Source organism: Anopheles merus, chromosome 2L, assembly GCF_017562075.2.
Source record: "Anopheles merus strain MAF chromosome 2L, AmerM5.1, whole genome shotgun sequence".
NCBI lineage: Eukaryota > Metazoa > Arthropoda > Insecta > Diptera > Culicidae > Anopheles > Anopheles merus.
In genome coordinates, this window is record NC_054083.1 from 6835731 (window position 1) to 6854521 (window position 18791).

The 18791-nt window shown below is 41.5% G+C and overlaps 5 protein-coding genes across 7 annotated transcripts; 2 read left to right on the forward strand and 3 right to left on the reverse strand.

Moving 5' to 3' along the window:
- Positions 1 to 250: 250 nt before the first annotated feature.
- Positions 251 to 1192, reverse strand: LOC121592932 (CDGSH iron-sulfur domain-containing protein 3, mitochondrial). The gene is made up of 4 exons (XM_041914866.1): positions 991 to 1192; positions 768 to 924; positions 576 to 669; positions 251 to 489 (listed from the first exon to the last, which is right to left on the reverse strand). Exons 1-4 carry the CDS (start codon positions 1039 to 1041, stop codon positions 363 to 365), a joined length of 429 nt encoding a protein of 142 aa, XP_041770800.1. The 5' UTR covers positions 1042 to 1192; the 3' UTR covers positions 251 to 362.
- A 79-nt stretch (positions 1193 to 1271) lies between these two features.
- LOC121592926 (muskelin) lies at positions 1272 to 5994 on the forward strand. 3 transcript variants are annotated; one of them, XM_041914843.1, is made up of 7 exons: positions 1272 to 1603; positions 2418 to 2630; positions 2726 to 3120; positions 3236 to 3752; positions 3966 to 4158; positions 4433 to 4633; positions 4721 to 5994. In XM_041914843.1, exons 1-7 carry the CDS (start codon positions 1521 to 1523, stop codon positions 5735 to 5737), a joined length of 2619 nt encoding a protein of 872 aa, XP_041770777.1. In that variant the 5' UTR covers positions 1272 to 1520; the 3' UTR covers positions 5738 to 5994. The 3 variants fall into 3 exon arrangements, with proteins under 3 accessions (XP_041770777.1, XP_041770778.1, XP_041770780.1); XM_041914844.1 differs by having other exon boundaries at positions 3972 to 4158; XM_041914846.1 differs by having other exon boundaries at positions 1273 to 1603; positions 3990 to 4158.
- Positions 5995 to 6848: 854 nt separating this feature from the next.
- LOC121592928 (transmembrane 9 superfamily member 3) lies at positions 6849 to 18065 on the forward strand. Its single transcript, XM_041914853.1, has 8 exons — positions 6849 to 7434; positions 7547 to 7742; positions 14948 to 15435; positions 15515 to 15681; positions 15766 to 15991; positions 16067 to 16275; positions 16398 to 16628; positions 16695 to 18065. The coding sequence occupies exons 1-8, from the start codon at positions 7276 to 7278 to the stop codon at positions 16837 to 16839; spliced, it is 1821 nt and encodes a 606-aa protein (XP_041770787.1). The 5' UTR covers positions 6849 to 7275; the 3' UTR covers positions 16840 to 18065.
- On the reverse strand, positions 11934 to 13096 carry LOC121592931. Its single transcript, XM_041914865.1, has 2 exons — positions 12799 to 13096; positions 11934 to 12723 (listed from the first exon to the last, which is right to left on the reverse strand). Exons 1-2 carry the CDS (start codon positions 12866 to 12868, stop codon positions 12251 to 12253), a joined length of 543 nt encoding a protein of 180 aa, XP_041770799.1. The 5' UTR covers positions 12869 to 13096; the 3' UTR covers positions 11934 to 12250.
- LOC121592930 lies at positions 13536 to 14519 on the reverse strand. The gene is made up of 2 exons (XM_041914864.1): positions 14393 to 14519; positions 13536 to 14312 (listed from the first exon to the last, which is right to left on the reverse strand). Exons 1-2 carry the CDS (start codon positions 14466 to 14468, stop codon positions 13801 to 13803), a joined length of 588 nt encoding a protein of 195 aa, XP_041770798.1. The 5' UTR covers positions 14469 to 14519; the 3' UTR covers positions 13536 to 13800.
- Positions 18066 to 18791: the final 726 nt, after the last annotated feature.

Below are 18791 nucleotides of genomic sequence, written 5' to 3' on the forward strand. Positions count from 1 at the left end.
CCGTTTGATTTTGAAATATCGCGAAACTGTTTGCCTCAAATAATGTAACATTTGATAATATGCTCTCAAAAGAAAATTGTTTTTTCTCTTTTTTTGTTTTATTTGAAAATAGAAAAATGCTAAACAAACAAATAAGGATGAAAATGGTGTTGTTTAGTTTGTGTTTTGGTCGGTAAAAGAAATGATGACAAATCAGCACATAATAACGAAAAATAAATTTTCGCAGGATCATATCGAGATTATTTTGTTGTATTGTACGTATCTATGTTTTATTCTGTTTGCTAAACTACGATACAGAATGCCAACAATAATGTAGAGTAACAAGAAATGTTGTTCGTTGGTTCTAGCTTGATATGCTGAAACTATTTTCCAGCGGTTTTCTGAACTTCTTCACATTTGTGCGTTCCATCACAGAACGGTCGATTTTTCGTCTGCTTGCAATTGCACAGCCAATATGTGCCGGATTTTTCCACCTGAAACCGAATGGGGCTGAAATAGTGTAAAGTAGCGTTGAGTATTATACGAGCACATGGTATCATCATCGCCACCATCCCGCTGCACAGTGAACAACGTACCGCTGCGTGATTTTATATTGCACTAGCTTATGCGTTCCATCGCATAGCGGTTGACCTTTGGAGCGCCCACATAGGCACCAGGAATAACGCTTTCCTTTAATATGATAAGAAAAAGTAACAAACAATTAAAAATTTCCCTAGCGACGAGACGAGGTTAGGTAATAGACGTCATTTATGGACCAGTTCCGTTACCCTCTTCCAGCTCCATTCGGAACGGTTTCTTGTCGTATACAACTCCATTGGTTTGCTGCTCTTGGGCTGTGTTCAGATGCTCGATCACATTTTTTGGAATTTTGGGGTCATTGCCGGCAGTGCCGTAGAAACGGCCCACACATAGCTGAGAAGTCCTCTGAAAGGTGAGAGGTGAAAACATTACCACCAGTGTCCATCGCGTACACCTCGATATCGTACTTACCACTGTATAGCAAGCTACTCGGCCAAGGAATACATTGACGATTTTGTTCATCGCAAACAGTGGTGTGTTTCACGAAAACGTGAGACAGAAATGCGGTAGAAAGTTAAGAACGGAGCGTGAGTGCGATATTTGCAAAAATAAGACACCGATTCACTGGCATCAAAACATTGGGCCCCCGGTGCGGAAGAAACGCAACTGACAGTCGATGCCGACAGTGGTGTCACCAATACCAATGCAAAACTGCCACACCATCTGTCAACCGTGTGCGGTACAGCAATTGTTGGAGTTGTGTTGGTGTACTGTGTTCGGAGGAGGTAATCACGTAGCGCAAGGTGTAGTTTCGTTTGGCAAAATTTCCATCTTTTCGACAATTGCGTGCCGCCAAGATTGGTCTCGCTTGCAACAATACAATTCTTACCAAACAGATTAAGTGTACAAAGTGAAACAAACTGCGATTGAAAGTAATTGACACGGGAACGCACCCTTAAAACCACCATCCATTGAGTCAGCAGTGTCAGCATAGCAGAGAAATGGCTGGAACAATTTCGGACATAAAAAAGCTAGACTACGATATTTACAAATACTCGAGCTATTCGTCGTCGTATTTGCCGGAGTAAGTACGGTAGCAGTAATTTAAAGATAGTACAATCGCCTGTGAATGCTTGATCAAGAACGCTACTACCGCATGGCAGGGAATGGCGCCGGTAGCTCTCCCTGCTGCAAAAGCAGACGGCCTACGCGACAGCATCGCAAGGTGGAAGAAGTAGAAGAAAACAATCATTCTTGGGTTATCGCAAATTTTGGTACTTGTTGGCATGGTGCAGTTCTTTACGCTACGCGCAAAATAATCGCATGCTTGGATTGCCTGTGCTTTCGGGCGATGGCGCATCATTTTTTGATGGCGATTAAGCGCTGGGAGCGCTTGGGTGTATTGGTGAGGGTATGAGTTTGTTGTGCTTGAAAAGTGTTATGCGCCAGGTGCAGCGGGAGAGGAGGGGCAGCTTGAAGGTGAACCGCAGTGCATTTGCATTGAAACGAACAGGTTCATTGGCGAAGGGTGTAAAAATAGCGCGAATAGAAGCTGTCGTTGCCGTCGCTGTTGACCGCCCGTTTGGCGAATTTCGTAATGGTTTGCTCATTGTTATGCATATTTATTTATTTATCAATCGGGTTCCCTCGTGCCGGGCGTCGCACGGTAGCAAAACCTGCGTCATCGCCGGAGTTGCATATTTTGGGTAGTTTGATGATAAACAATTGTTTCAATTTCGGTGATTTGGAGAGGAAGGTGGTGGAGGTGGAACCTCTTCAATTCTAGTCCTAAAAGAACTCGTACAACTTCCTATGGGTAGAAGCTGGGCTTTGAAAATAAACGGCTATCGTTAAAATATGTGTTGTTAAACATTTCTATCCCAAATTTACTATTGTAGAAACATTCGAGAGGACAACCCATCGAACCAAACGTCACGCTGGTCATCGAACACCAACACACCGCCCCAATATTTGGTCTTGAAGCTGGAACGGCCAGCGATCGTGACGAAGATTAAGTTTGGAAAGTACGAGAAAACGCATGTCTGCAATCTGCGCAAATTCAAAATCCTTGGTGGACTGGAAGAGGAGCGAATGGTGTTGCTATTCGAAGGGTAAAACATACATCAGCAGTGGGGGAAATGATTTAAGAAATGTACTGATCCCTTTGCAAATTTGTGTCCCCTTTACACTATTCGTCCTATCTCAGCGGTTTAAGGAACGATTCAGTGCCGGAAACGTTCAACTTAAAGCATCGCACAAATTCCGGCGAGCTGTTGCCGATCAAGTTCATTCAGATCGTTCCGCTACTGTCATGGGGTCCAAGCTTCAACTTTTGCATCTGGTACGTCGAGCTGCTGGGCATCGAGGATTCTATGTTCATTTTGTCAAACTTGCGAAAGTACAACATGCTGCGAGAGGTGGAGATCGTTCGACTCTTTTTGAAGCACTGTCGGCAGCAGGGATATGTAAACTCGTTCAGCGCATTGCAAGAGGAGACGGGCGTTAAGCTGGAGGACGAAAAGATGACGGAGCTGCACGAAACGCTTGTAAATAGAGGGGATTTTAAGAAGACTGAAGAGATGCTGGTTGGTTTTATTGAAAGTAAGTCGTTCTGGGTCGTAGTTGTAAGTTGTCCCGGAAGCAATCGCACGCTTATTAGATAATTACCTTTTCTCGTTTTTTCCCTACTTTCCTTTTACGGCCCTCCACCACCCAGACGGCCTAATGGATAACTACCTCGAGAGACAGGAGTACAAGCCCCAGTGGAGTTTGCAGCTGACGCCGGAGAACGAACCCCGGCCAGGGCGTCGGGGTGGCCATCAGTTGATCATCGATCCAATGACTAGCACAATATATCTATACGGTGGATGGGATGGGAACGAGGATCTGAGCGATCTCTGGTCGTACGATGTGAAGAATAACCGGTGGACGCTGATCCACGAGCGCTCCGAGCTATTGGACGGACCGACGCCCCGAGCGTGTCACAAGATGGTGTACGATACACGGAATTCGCAAATTTTCATGCTCGGCCGCTACCTGGACAGTGCATCACGTACGGAAGAGAACATTAACAGCGATTTTTACCTGTACAATACCATCACCAAAACGTGGTTCCTGATCTGTAACGACACCAGCCAGGTCGGCGGCCCGCAGCTTGTGTTCGATCATCAGATGTGCATCGATGTGGACAAGCAGACGATCTACGTATTTGGGGGCCGCATCCTCGAGCCGAAGTATGTATTTGTATTGATTGCTCTATTTGATTGCTTTATTTGAAAGTAGTTTACATATCATTTGCACGCAACACGCACGCTACTTCTTCATACCGCATGGCGCTATTTGTTATCGCGGAACTTATTGTTTGTATCCATCGTAGTTGAAATGTGTTTTATTTTATTTTCGTTTTTGCCTGCCTTATTTCCGTTGCATGTACATTTACGTACAAGTTACAGAGTTTCTTTGTCGTTTAGAAACGAGGAGGAAACGACTGGTCAGTATCGGTATTCGGGGCTGTTTTCTTACCACATTAGTACCAACACCTGGGCGCACATACTCGTCGACTGTGAGCACCCGACCGCTTCCAGCCCCTACGTCCAGAGCATTCGGTCTAGAGTAACTCATTCAATGCTGTTCCATCATGTAAGTATAAAAGCAGGTTTGGGTTTAAATTGGTAAACGTGTCCTAGAGTTGTTGTTTTTTAAAAGAAAAATAAACACAGAATTAGCATATTTTAGATCGGAAACAACGGAATCCTTGGTTTCTGTGCCAAATAATTCAAGCATATCGGTAGAATATCGCAATGGACCGGTTTCTAAAAATATGTTTGGCCGCTGATCAAAATCTATCGAAAAAGGTAGAGGGTAAATAACGATAAACCATATTGACGTGTTTTTCTTTGCATCTTTTTAATAGAAACATCGTAAGCTGTACATCTTCGGTGGTCAGCGAGGCAAGGACTACATGACGGACTTTCTGATCTACGACGTGAACACGAACGAGCTCTCGAACATGACCCCTGAGAACAATAATACCGACACGAAAAATGTTCCCCAATCGGGATTCACGCAACGAGCAACGATTGATTGTGAAAAGGACGAGATATACGTTTTAACGGTAAATTTAAATGCCATCTAATATGAATTGGTGAATATGGTAAGCTTATCGGCGAGTTTCTTTTGTGTGTATCCTTTCCACTTGTAGAGTCTAAGCAAAGAGAAGGAGCGGCGTGATTTGAACATCAATTCCTTCTGGTTATTCTCGCTGTCGAAGAAAGAATGGTGCTGCGTGTATAAGAGTGAGCATTCGAATGGGGAAAATTGTTACCAGAAGAGTCAAACCTCCTGCCATGAGCCATGCCCACGGTATGCGCACCAGATCGTGTACGACACCTCCAACCAAGTGCATTTCCTGTTCGGTGGTAATCCTGGAACTAACTCGAACGTTCGGTTGGACGATTTTTGGGTGCTACGGCTCGAGAAACCGAACCGGGGCAACATACTGCGCTACTGTAAATACCTGCTAAGGAAGCAAGAGTACGAAGAGATCACTAAAAACGACCCCCTGTCGGCAATACTGTACCTGCAAACGAAGCTGTACGACATCATCGATCACAGTGATCCCGTTCAGTTGAAAGAATTTCACAAGCTGGCCTCGTTGTTGTTCAAGTCCGATACGGTGGACGGCGAAACCGAACCGACGAGCCTGCTGACCTGTCCGCTCGCTTCAACCGCTTCCGCAAGTGCTCCCGTTGGCGGTAACAAGCATAAACAACAACGGGCCGATGATGACGGTCACAAGGAGGAGGAAAACCTGGCCAAAGTGATGCGCGTTGAATCACCGAAAAGTGTCGATGAAGCCGACACATCCAGCATTAGCTCGATGAGCAGTAGCGATTGCTCGCAAAATCAACCCCAGCAAGGTGCTGCAGCACAACAGCCGCCCGAGAAGCTAGAGGGAAATAGTTCGGCCGCGAACTCAACCGTTCCCCAAAAGCCGAATGCCGCAAAGGATGCCGACGGTGGGCGGGCTGCGATAGAAGCCAATGCACCCACACCCTCGACATCCCGTTCGAGCGGTGGAATGGCGCGCAATCGAGCTATCGATCAACAGTTCGAGATGAAGATACGCCGATGTTTGTTGTTTAACAAGCTAGTTGACCTGATGCCAGAGGCACTGTGCCAGCCGAAGAAAAACATTAGCGATTTTGTGCTACTGTAGTAAAACACCCTGCAGTATTTTAGCATCGGATGGCCGCGCATGTTTTCTATTGAGCAGGATGCGCAGGTAACTTAGTAAGCGAAGATGATGATGGCGGCTGCAGAAAAAACACACACACACACACACACACAACACGGAGCAGATTTTATGATATTTCGGGAGGACACTGCCAGTATGTCTGCGTGCTCCATTCTTCCCTTTTGAAACGTTCTATTGTCGATCATAATGTGATACAATTGCAGTCCTGCGGGTAAATGGAAAAAACAAACACGTCGAACAAAAAGCATAGCTTCATGTGTGAGGTGTGAAATATGACACTCAGTACAGTGCTTTCACGATTTGATTTACATCCTTAGTAATAGAGAACGATCAGCAAGGAAATTGAGCGTTTTGACGGAAAAGGATCGCCGTAGAGGTGTAGTCTTCGAGTAGCATTCAGCTCTCGCACGCCATTAACTTTATTTGCAACTTTGCGTGCTTACATACACTATTTTGGGTTACACTGAACATGTTTTCCAGCTCTTCGCTCAGTTCTCGAAAGTGAATAGATGTGGTATGTTCGTGTTTTGTGCGGTATTGTTCCATATTTTATTGAGTTTGTCTCGAAATTAAAATTTAATATAGTGACGCACTTGTGAAATGTTATGTTTGTTTTGGTAAACCATCCAATTTCTGATTTTGTATAATAAAATTGACTCGAAGTACCAAAGAATGTAATTCGTCGTGATTATGTTTCGCTTTGTTCTTATGCACCGTCTATTATTGCAGCGAACAAGGTAAAAAAAAAGAAAATATTTTTTTTTGTGGTACCTGCAGCGTAGCTCATTTGCTAACAGTTTTGATCCTGCTGTTCATGTTGCAATAAAATTTAAAACAACAGGAACATTGTTAAAATGAGGCAACATAAATTTGTGAATAAAAAGATGTACTATTTTAGCAGAGATTTTAGCAAGAAATAGCAGAAAAGATATAGTTTTTTGTATATCGCTCCATATGAAGTCCACTCACATGAGTGATCTTTCAATTGAGTCTTTTGCAATTCGCTAGCTTGTGTGCACGGTGCCATATATTGCATCTTAGCTCTATTTAGCTTGGCCGAGAAATAGCTGTCAAAATAAATGGAAATGTCAAATCGGGACGATTCGTCTACGCATCTGCTCGCAAATCGGTTTCTGTGTACGTGTTTTTCGCCCCGATGTTTTGCGACGGGTGCCACCGAACTTCCGAGGGGTATATTCAGCAAGAAAAGTAAATAATACCATTTTTCACACCCTTGTACGTGTGTCACTGTTTTAGTGAAACGGAAAAAGTACAGTTAAGGAGTTAGCGGTATTTGTGACGATCAATTAGATTAGTGTTGCCGGAATCCAAATCGCTCCCATCGCCGAATCGGACGGATGCGATGTGTCAGTGAGCTGCATTCCCCGTTGCGCTAGGCCTACTGATGCTACCAAAACAAAACTTTCCGTCGTGGATGTTCCGGCACATTCGGCAATAGCTAGCATATGCGGTAGATCACAATCTGGTCAGATAGTTGGATGTGGTGTGAGCCGTTCGGTAGTAAAATAGATCGCACGAACATTTCCAAGATGAGGTCGTCCTATTCAACGTTGTGGAGGTGGTGGTGTTGGTGCGTCGTGGCGGTTACCGTCTCGCTGATTGTCACCGATGTCGGAGCAGATGAGCACAATCATATGGTAAGGATGGGACTAATTATCATGATTATGTTGTCCCTTCGATCCGCTTCGCTGTGGTTTTGCCATGGCAAGCTTATCATTTAACACTGATCGCTTGTGTCTTTTATTTTAGTATGAAGACCATGAGGAGGTTGTACTATGGATGAACACCGTCGGACCGTACCATAATCGGCAAGAGACGTACGCGTACTTTTCGCTACCATTCTGTGTCGGTGCCAAACAATCGATCAATCATTACCACGAAACTATGAGTGAGGCTCTCCAGGGAGTTGAGTTGGAATTCAGTGGCTATGACATCGATTTCAAAGGTAGGTGCACATTCTAATTGGTCCATATACCTCTACATCTAATATTTATTCATTCGTTGAATAGATGATAGTTGATAGATGAATAGAATCGTGGTTTGGTTATTTTTGGGGTTTTGTTTTTCATCATTTTCTTAATCAATTATCATTTACATTCTGATTCAACTAACATTTACATTCTGGAATTATCTTCTACAAAACTATATTTTTTTGTAGTGTCATGTATGTATGTCATTAATTTAGTGTCATGTACTGTACTGTTTCAGCAGCTTTTTGCTAGCTGTAAATATGATCTATCGCTGGCAACACGAAAAAAAAAATCAGTATTTCCAGGCGTCCCATACTGTTAGAACCTGTGAGATGTTGTCACTCGGTTCTTCATTCAGGTATATCAAAATCGAGTTTATTGAGTTATTTTGATGTACCGCCATAGTTTTAGTGACTATGTTTAATTCAACCAATTAAACGTTAAACGTTTCAACCATTTTCCAAGTTAAACTAAAAACTTAGATACCATTCAATACACAATCTTTCTAGGCCTCGATAAAGCTTTTTAAGTGGAATAATTGCTCTACTTTATCTGTCACATTTTAGTAAAAGCTTAAAACAGCACTATGAGATTTTGAACCAAAACATACCGAATGCATGTGAAAATTTGATTCAAGTGGATGGTTTTTGACCATAAAATTAATTATTGAATTGCATTCTAACATAAAGGCTACAGGGTATTTCGCGTTTTACAATTTATGTGCTATATCAGTACATTGTTTCGAAACATTAAGAAAAACTGCTTATTAACGATTTTTCGTATAACAGGTACCGTGTTTCTTGGTTTTGGTCGACGATCGGCTTGGCTTCCGTGGTACCCATGTCAGGTCGCAATATCTAGCAACATGTCCTTGTATATGTGCTCAAGTCCTGTATCGACCGTGCTCCCCATATGTGTAGGATTAACTTCTCCTTCAATTATGGATAAATCAATTGTCACAGATAAACCAAGCTCATTGATGGCTTAGTCTAAAGAATGAAGAAGTAGAAGGAGTAGAACGACGGCCAACAACCGATCTTCTTCTCAGGCACCCTATAAATATTGAAAACAATATGTTTTGGCGGAAAAGATCTTCATAATCCTTTCAAAAGTCGATGTGTTTCTGGTGTGCCAATAAGCGATTGCGTGCGATTTGTTAACAAAATTATTTAATTTAATGCATGGCTGCTAAACTCTTTTATTGGAATGGATTTTGTTTTTAAATTGCTGTCAAAACACAATTTTCTTAAAAAGGACGGAATGAGTAAATAACAGGTCATGTATAAATGTATGTATGTCATGTATAAATCCTATCACTTCATGTATTAAGCCTGTGAAGTGTGTGTGTATACAGTAGTGATGAGCAAAACGACTCCGAAGCTGGAGCCGACTTTGACCGGCTACAGACAATTTTTGATAATTTTATGAACACGACTCAAGCTAGATTGAGTTTGACGGTTCCTTGTTATGTGTAAAAAATCATGTGTTGAAACCGAAATTTCATTTTGAAGCAAATATACCATTTGAAAGCTGTTACCGAAAAAGTATGCCGCAGTCTTGCGATAAAAATCCGCAGATCTTGGTATCGTCAACGTTTTCACGCATCGTTCCGCAGTCTTGCGATTTACTCCCGCAGATTCATCAAAGTGTCTTGCGGTTTTGAGTTCTATCGGAAAACCCTGTATCAATTCGGACCTTCGGCTCAATAAGTCTCGAAAGCCTGTATAGGCCGGCACGACCCATCTCCCTTAAAAAAAGATTATTTGTTGCAATAATGATTGCATTGTTGAAATGTTGTCACAACATTTCCATGTATTCTGGACCTATAGTGGCGGTAACCTCTATTGTGACTTTGAGGCGTTCTGGGCAGATCCTTGGACCACTTTTTAGAAAACTTACCTCATACGTCGTAGATGAAATTCTTTAGCTAGGTTTCTGCTAAAACTCTCTCCCTCTCCCTCTCTCTCTCTCTCTCTCTCTCTCTCTCTCTCTCTCTATCTCTCTCTCTCTCTCTCTTTCTCTCTCTCTCTCTTTCTCTCGCTCTCTCTCTCTATCTCTCTCTCTCTCTATCTATCTCTCTCTCTTTCTCTCGCTCTCTCTCTCTCTCTCTCTCTCTCTCTCTCTTTCTCTCGCTCTCTTTCTCTCTCTCTCTTTCTTTCTTTCTTTATCTTTCTCTCTCTCTTGTTGGCCTGCTAACGATAGAGCACGTTGGTGTGGCATGGCTCGGTCAACAATAATCAACGTATCATATTTTAAGAATAAAATATAATTGCCCACTTTATGCAATATGTGGAACAAATATCACATATGGCCAGAATGAGACAAAATTGCCAGAATGCCAGAAAATTAAATATGGTAGCCTGGTTTATTCTTAAGAGCATTAAGGAACTTTAAGGAACTTAATCAAAATTGAATTATTACCTCCAGTGTAGTATGTTCAATCCAGGAATGCCATTAATTGATTGATCATTTTGTCATTCCATATTGGCCATAGGTTTCATTTATTCGATCAAAACGATCTGCCAATGCATTTGTAAAGAAGGAGATATTAATAGTTGTAATCATTAAATTATCCGTTATACGGTCGTTAGTATTAAGTATAATGCGTTTAAAACTGACTCTGCGTTTGCGAACGGTGTGGATTGATCGACACTTACCTTTATAAACTGTTATACAGGCTGGTATTATTGAATCCGTTCGTAACGGGAACGTACGGCGCTCACATGAAATTCTAGGGATGGCAACACATTTCTTGCACCCGGTCCTACAACGTCGTGGTGAATAACTGTAGCAACGATCTAGTACGTTAGGAAAATGAGTGTCGTGATTTACGACGCCACTACGAACGGATTCAATAATACCAGACACAGTCATTATCCGATATACACTTTCGTACGCGACCAAGCACAATCGCGTATCTCAAGCAGTGCTGCAAAATGTCAATGTCATAAAAAATCTGACTGAAAAAAATCCATGTCAGCGTCACGCATGTCATTGTGATAGTGAGAGGTGATACTCTTAACGATTGGTTTGATTAATGCATACTTCGTGACATTTTTGCGACCAACGCTTGGTCATTCACTATGTTATAACTTTTTTTACTGTGATCAGTTCAGCAAAAAGTCACTGAAATAGTCATGATAAATTCCGACTGAAACAAAATCATATCACCGTGCCGAACTCTACTGTGATTGTGAGATGTGAGAATCAAACAGTTGTTGCGACCATCACACCAACATTGTGTGCAACCAACAGTCACTTGGTCGCGACATTTTCAGTCGGTGATCATCGCGATAGAGCCGGTCTCATGGTACAGTCGTCAACTCGTACGACTTAACAACATGCCCGTCATGGCTTCAAGCCCCAAATAGACCGTGCCGCCATACGTAGGACTGACTATCCTGCTATGGGGGGAAATCAATAAGTCACTGAAAGCCAACCCCACAAGTGTGTTGGCAGGCCTTGACCGGCATCGGTTGTTGAGCCAAAGAAGAAGAAGATCATCGCGATAGTCATGAGAGATATGCAGTGCCTGCGAGTGGTTCCAAGAAACAAAAGTAGCATGGTTTCTCGCTTTGTTTGACTCGACACACCATCGAAGCAGACATAGCGAAAAAGCATGCTCATTTTGTTGAGTGGGACCACACGCCAAGCCATGTTCCAAGAATGTCGTGATTATCATCGACAGAAAATGTCGTGACCAAGTGAGTGATGAAGAGTTGGGCGCTAACCAAAATGTCACCAAGCATGTGATTAATCCACCAACTGTTTAGGTCTCATTTCTGATCATCTCAGTTGTGTACGTAAGCTGATTTGAGCTTCGGTTTCAGTCATGAATGTTGGTGACTCAAACAGTGGCATTTGGCAGCACTGTTCACAGCCAGGAAAAATCATGATTATGCTTGCGCCGGTATTAAACTCAGCTTATCAGTCAGATTATAGCGTTGGACACAAGCATTCGTATGTCGTATTCGGGAAGGTGGTCATGACGCACGTTCATTGAGTATCAGCAATGAGCATCAAGCCACCTCAGATATGTTCATTGTTTTCGTTGGCGAACATCTCGTGATGCTCATGACATTTTGCAGCACTGATCTCAAATTTTCGCGTATTCCTTTCGGGAATTCCTATGGAAAAATAGTTTGTACTACTGGTTCAAGGGTCGATAAATGTCGAAACAGAGTTTTGAATTAAATATTTTTATTGTAAACAGGCATCATTTACACAAATTCGACGCAACATGGTTTTTGAAGATGATTGAAATTCATAAATCGATGGAAGCATAAAATATTTCAAATTATTAAAATATATTCAAAAAACACATCGTGCTGTCAAATTTAGAGGAATCGCATGCAGCAAATTCGCGTAAATCGAGTATCGCGTACTGGGGATAATTGCTGTAATGCAATCCCTCTAAGATAGATGATGGTCTCTTGTTTACGGGTCTTTGTTTGTTTGTTTGCTATTTATATGTTTATTAAAATTATCGTGCTGCTAGAAGAATGATCACGACGCTCAGACAACCTAAACTGGAGAGGTTTCGCCACGTTAATACATTTGCTCCATTAGAAGATGGTTTTTTCGTAGTAGTTGTTGTTGGGAGCTCGGGTGCTACCGTAGGAAGGTGTTGGTCACAGTTGTCCGACGTGCACGTTGAGCAACTGGTAAGGTTTAGGGTGCTGGTCCAACCGTTGCAAAAGTTTACGTGCAGAAAAGTACATCCCCGAGCGTATCCGCGCAATCCGGTGTCAGAGTTGTTTTGGTGCAACCGAGCGACTTGCAATTGGTAGCATTTAAATTCAGTCCAATTGCCTTGTGGCAAAGTCGGATTATCTGGCAGGAAGGATTGGTGGTTTTGATTGACAATCGTGGAATTACATTCGACTACTTCTCCCATCTTTTCACACTCTGCGAAGCTTTTTGAGCTTAGACAGTTGCGACATTGCAATGCCATGGCTAGGTGTCAAAAAAACGTAAACAGTGAAGTGAGTAAAACGCTTTGAAAGAATGCACAATTTTAATCACACGTACCGTCATGCAACACCGATACGAAAATAAACGCAAACACTGCGTAAAATATAGATGATCTTGAGCACAGCATTTTCAATATCTTTGATCGTAAAAACGTTCCCTACAAATGCTTTTCAATTCAAATATCACTCGAACAAAACGCACTGAACGATGCTACTTTGTAAATGCAACTGCAAGCATCGGTCTGCTGCAGTAGCAGTATTTATATCTTTGCCATCTAGGCAAACGTGAACGCTTATCATTCGCGCTTATGGACCACACTTCCCACTACACTGTCCACACGGCACTGTGTTCGAATCTGTTCTTCGTGCTCTCGGAGACGGTTAGTTAAATTTGCCTCGTGACTCATAAACAGTACCTAGCACACATTTGCTGCAATAGTAGTGTGTGTCGAGAGTGTAGAACCATCCCACTAAAACTCTGTATATTTCTTTCATGGGTTCATGCACTGATTATATTTGTTTGTTTATTATTCAGAACAAATCGGCCGGGGAAGGAACGTCCGACATACAAATGTAAGCACTTGATCGGTGGTCGGCGTGGTGTTTGGATACTTTGGCAAGTGCAGCTGATTGCTGGATTTTACAGTGTGCTAAAATGTGGTGAAATGAAGCAACGCTTTAAAGTTAATCGATGAACATGAAAGCGCACCTGTAGATCCTACATTGTACATACGGAGTTTGTTAGCACACGTGTAGTTTGCAACATTTTCAAGTGCTTGATAAGGTGGAGATACATGTTTCCACCATTGCACATTGGTGTTTTATTCATTGGTGGTTGGTGCCAAGCTAAATTATTGAGGATAAGGTCGTTCTTTCGGTTGTCATTATACACACCCTTAGGTTTAATTATAGTATTAGTCAATTATTTATCAAAGCTGAAGATTCAAACGCTATTCTCGTTAATTGAAACGCAATATTGCGAAAATTACTATAATAATTTATCTAAATTAGTTTAGTTTTAAACATTTTAACGTTCTGCAATTTTTATTAGATGAGATCACTAATTAAAAATGGAACTGTACCGACTGCTAACTATAGCCATGCCAATGATCCAGTAAAAACGACTAATCTCTGCAGCAGTGCTACTATTTGAAGCTGTGCAATTTTTCTTGCTCGCTTTGATCGCCACGTGACTAATATCTACCGGCATCGGAGCGTTGCAGTTGTTCCCCTTGCAGACTAAACAGGAAGCAATCTTCTCCTTCGCCCAATTGCTACAGGGATCATTCGCAGTCATTGTGCATCCTTTGGCGTAGAACACTTTCTTTGCTTCACCTTTTCCCGCAGATGCTGACAATGTAAAGCAGCGATACTGCTCCAACTGCAGGCGTTCGTTCGTAGAGCCTTGTTCCGGTGTATGGGGGTGAATTAAACGCATATTTTTCACCGTAGCCTCTAGTTGATGAGGGTTGCAAGGTTCGGATTTGGAACTGTGTTGGCAATGGGCTGCACTTTCGAGGCTCCAGCAAACATGGCACTGTATTGTGGTGGTATGATTTCCGGGTGCAGTTGCTGAAGAGATATAATGCGCAAGTGAAGAGTCATTTGCTTCACCTAGAGATCATCGGGGATTTTTTTGTTTTGTTATCTACCATCTTGAGCTATTATCTGTTGCACAAATGCTAGAATAAGATAAACAGTGAAAACGATATTACGATAATAATCCATGTTTTCCTTTCCAAGCTTAACGGAAACGCTACGGGTGTATACCACCAGTGACTGTCGGTATATTTATTACTTTCTTAGTCAACATGTTGCTTTTGTAGTCATTTGACTACCGATGGAGATGAACCCGTTACGAGTTCTGTTTAATAATTAAACAACAAGAAAAACTGTAATAATTACAGTAAAATGGGAATTTCGTGACGGCAATGGCCTTGCAAATAGGGGCTCTAATTGCGAGGCAAGTAGAATCAGTGGTAGATTTGCATAACATGATGTTGCAAAACATTATACTGTTCTATAAAGTGTTCTATATTCAATTCACACTAACCGAACCGTAAACCCAAAAGCTAGAGTATGTATATATTTCTATAATGTGGTCATCGTTTTGCGAATGTAATGACTATATAATTATAATATTTATGGTATCCTCAATCAAACAAAAGAAATTTGAAATATAATAAAACTTCACCCTTTATTTACAGATGACATCAGCCCAACGGAGATTTGTATGGTAGATTTGACGGAAGAAAAGCACAAAGCATTCATATATGCAGTGAAGAATCAGTACTGGTATCAAATGTACATCGACGATCTGCCAATATGGGGAGTGGTCGGCAAGGAGGAGGACAAGAAGTACTACATCTATACCCACAAAAAGTTCGACATCAGCTACAATGGCAAACAGATTGTGGACGTTACGCTTACCCCGGAGCGTAAGGAATTGCTCAGAGTGGGAGCGAAGATTAAGTTTACGTATGAAGTGAACTGGAAACCAAGCTCAGTCAAGTTTGAGGACCGATTCGATAAGTATCTGGACCCGAATTTCTTCCAGCATCGCATCCATTGGTTCAGCATATTCAACAGTTTTATGATGGTAATATTCCTTGTCGGGCTGGTGTCGATGATTTTGATGCGCACGCTGAGGAAAGATTACGCGCGTTACAGCAAGGACGAGGAAGCAGATGATATGGTAGGTGTGAGCATTTTTTTTAATGCATTATTTGTTTGTTAACGGATGAGAATCGCATGATTTTATGAAAAACAAACAGGAGCGCGATCTCGGCGATGAGTACGGATGGAAGCAGATACACGGCGACGTATTCCGTCCAGCATCGAACGTGATGCTATTTTCTGCCTTAATTGGTGCTGGCTATCAACTGACATCGGTAGTGTTGTGCGTCATAACGTTTGCAATATTGGGAGAACTATATACTGAGTAAGTAGCAGTCGTCGCGAGCAACTATGAAAACGTTCTATTTACTTGGTTTTATATGAATGCTTTTGGTTCTTGTATGAATAGGCGTGGTTCTATGCTTTCGACGACGATTTTTGTATATGCGGCAACTTCCCCAATCAACGGTTACTTTGGAGGGTCTCTGTACGCCCGAATGGGAGGAAAGCAATGGATAAAACAGATGCTTATGTCCGCATTCATCGTCCCAGCGCTTGTGTGTGGAACTGCTTTCTTTATCAACTTTATCGCAATCTACTATCATGCCTCGCGAGCAATTCCTTTTGGAACAATGGTAACGTAGAAGTTCAATTTGCTATTAAATGCAAATTGATTGAACTAAATTTGACTAACGTGATCTTGATTCTAGGTTGCTGTAACATGTATCTGTATATTCGTAATCTTACCATTGACGCTGATTGGAACGATTGTTGGACGCAATTTGGACGGCCAACCAGATTACCCGTGTCGCGTTAATGCTGTTCCGCGGCCTATACCCGAAAAGAAATGGTTTATGGAGCCAGCTGTGATTATTCTGCTCGGAGGAGTGTTACCGTTCGGATCGATATTTATCGAAATGTAAGTTTCAACTTTGTCTATGCGATAGTTTCTTTGCAAAACTTAAATTCCTTTTGTTATATGTGAACATGTTGACACCATTGATTATGCAATGTATTTAAACTTAAATTTCGTGTTTATAGGTACTTTATATTCACCTCATTTTGGGCGTATAAAATCTATTATGTGTACGGTTTCATGCTTCTGGTGTTTTTGATTCTGATCATTGTCACCGTTTGCGTGACGATCGTCTGCACATACTTCCTATTAAATGCCGAAGACTATCGATGGCAGTGGACCAGCTTCATGTCGGCAGCATCCACGTCAATATATGTGTACATGTATTCTTTCTACTATTTCTTCTTCAAAACGAAGTAAGTTCACAAAACAGCTGCATTGGTCTGCAACAAATAATAATAATAATGTTCTTTTGTTTGCAGAATGTATGGACTATTCCAGACAGCGTTCTATTTCGGCTACATGGCATTATTTTCTGGAGCGCTGGGTATTATCTGCGGGACAGTGGGGTACTTCGGTACAAATCTCTTTGTGCGAAAGATATATTCCAATGTAAAGATTGATTAAGCAAATCCATCCCTCCTCACATCCGTGCCCATGGACACACGCACATCGGTCGATCGGTTTTGTCAATCCCGTATTGGCTAAGCAGTGTTGGATTCGTATTGATCAGTAGCAATGGTACTGTTTTGCTGATCACTCTTCTAATTGATAGAGATTGGAATAACGAATGCGTTGGATGTTATAAACTAATCCTTTGATAACCTCCAGTAATCCTTGCTTTAGTTTATGGTTCTACCTTTAATATACTAGCTGTCACGTTGTACTATCGAATGCTATTGGAAGAAATATGTGCGCGTGTGTGTGTGTGTGTAATATGCAGATCGGGTTTAATCGCGTGAAAAAAGGTTTAGTTCAAACGAAAATTTTGCAAAGAGCGAAGCTTTTATGAGCTGACCTGGGATTAAAACAGAAATTGCCAGGATGCAAGGCAGCATTTGAATAATGAAATAACGGACGCATATGACTTATCGAATCGTAATGGAATGTTTAAGAATGATATCATTGAATGAGACAGAGGATAAAACAAGTATATCTCCTGTTGAATTGAAAAGCAAACGATTCGATTTGTGAGAAACAAGCGTACTGAATATAAACGAGTAAACAGTGATTCATTCGGACTGTGTACTAAACCTTCAAAACCGTACCATAGGACAAGCAACTTCACAAGTGTTGTTGCAAAAAGGACTAAGCGCACTTCAGTTTTGTAGAAATATTGGAGAAAATGAACGTACATTTGATGAAATATTTGTTCGTAACACAAGTGGCAAAATGCACGAAACTTGCAGGTTAGGTTGATTAACTTTGTGTTTTTTTATCCCATTTGTTTGAAACATATGTGTGCTGGAGGGTAAAAGTATGCTATGTTGCCTTACTCAGAATAATCAATCAGCAAACATTCAGCAAACAAGTGACGTGCGTGCGTGGGAGTTCAACTACTTATGGTAAACTATTTTTCCACTTAGGTGTGCAAAGGAATCCATAATTAAGGGTCGTGGCAATGTTGTTAGACATTTCAAGAGAGATCAGAGTTACAGCATGCTGATGATATTGAACTAGATAAAAAGAAACAACAAAAACACCATCTCCTACCACCTGCAACAGAGTTCGCTACGTTCCAGTATCGCAGTATATAAACTATTTTTGTTTTTAATTTGAAGGAGGATTGATATAGCTTACTGAAAATAGAACTGAACATGAAAGCGATAGAAGGGGAATCCTCCGTAAATCAACTACACGACTCATTTAATGAAGTGTGAAAGAATGAAGATTGATCGTTTGAAAATTGTAAGTATAGCTTTGCAAATGCCCAATTCATATGAGTTTATGCTTTGTGATATTTTTGTTTTATCTATTATTCGTTTTATATTGACCAACACCAGTGGTTTTCAATATTTTAAGATTTATAACGACACGCTCGCTAAATACTAGCTAGAGCCATATAACGGAATAGGAATCGATTCCCATCTTGATCGATCTTCTTTACGTAAGACTGACTTGACGATATTCGATATTCAATATAGTAAACGGGTTGACATGTCAAACCCGTATTCGGCTCGTATAGCATTTCTATTTGTTCATCCGGCCAGTGCTGCAAAATGTCATGAGCATCACGAAATATTCACCAACGAAAACAATGAACATATCCGAGGTTGCTTGATGCTAATTGCTGATACTCAACGAACGTTCGTCATGACATGCCGAACACGACATGCAAAAGCTTGTGTCCAACGTCATACTCTGACTGATAAGCTGAGCTTAATGCCGGCGCAAGCATAATCATGATTTTTTTCTGGCTGTGAACAGTGCTGCCAAATGCCACTGTTTGAGTCACCAACATTCATGACTGAAACCGAAGCTCAAATCAGCTTACGTACACAACTGAGATGATCAGAAATGAGACCTAAACAGTTGGTGGATTAATCACATGCTTGGTGACATTTTGGTTAGCGCCCAAC

Excerpts from the sequence above, each read along its gene's own strand:
- LOC121592928 (XM_041914853.1), top strand. The coding sequence starts at position 7,276 with ATGTGGTGTGAGCCGTTCGGTAGTAAAATAGATCGCACGAACATTTCC. Across the intron at positions 7,435-7,546 it reads CAGATGAGCACAATCATATG|TATGAAGACCATGAGGAGGT; the intron begins GTAAGGATGGGA and ends CTTTTATTTTAG. Across the intron at positions 15,992-16,066 it reads CAATTCCTTTTGGAACAATG|GTTGCTGTAACATGTATCTG; the intron begins GTAACGTAGAAG and ends TCTTGATTCTAG.
- LOC121592930 (XM_041914864.1), bottom strand. The coding sequence starts at position 14,468 with ATGGATTATTATCGTAATATCGTTTTCACTGTTTATCTTATTCTAGCA. Across the intron at positions 14,313-14,392 it reads ACAGATAATAGCTCAAGATG|CAACTGCACCCGGAAATCAT; the intron begins GTAGATAACAAA and ends ATATCTCTTCAG.
- LOC121592926 (XM_041914843.1), top strand. The coding sequence starts at position 1,521 with ATGGCTGGAACAATTTCGGACATAAAAAAGCTAGACTACGATATTTAC. Across the intron at positions 1,604-2,417 it reads TCGTCGTCGTATTTGCCGGA|AAACATTCGAGAGGACAACC; the intron begins GTAAGTACGGTA and ends TTACTATTGTAG. Across the intron at positions 4,159-4,432 it reads ATTCAATGCTGTTCCATCAT|AAACATCGTAAGCTGTACAT; the intron begins GTAAGTATAAAA and ends TCTTTTTAATAG.
- LOC121592932 (XM_041914866.1), bottom strand. The coding sequence starts at position 1,041 with ATGAACAAAATCGTCAATGTATTCCTTGGCCGAGTAGCTTGCTATACA. Across the intron at positions 670-767 it reads CCGAATGGAGCTGGAAGAGG|GAAAGCGTTATTCCTGGTGC; the intron begins GTAACGGAACTG and ends ATCATATTAAAG. Across the intron at positions 490-575 it reads CAATATAAAATCACGCAGCG|CCCCATTCGGTTTCAGGTGG; the intron begins GTACGTTGTTCA and ends ACACTATTTCAG.
- LOC121592931 (XM_041914865.1), bottom strand. The coding sequence starts at position 12,868 with ATGCTGTGCTCAAGATCATCTATATTTTACGCAGTGTTTGCGTTTATT. Across the intron at positions 12,724-12,798 it reads CGTATCGGTGTTGCATGACG|CCATGGCATTGCAATGTCGC; the intron begins GTACGTGTGATT and ends TTTGACACCTAG.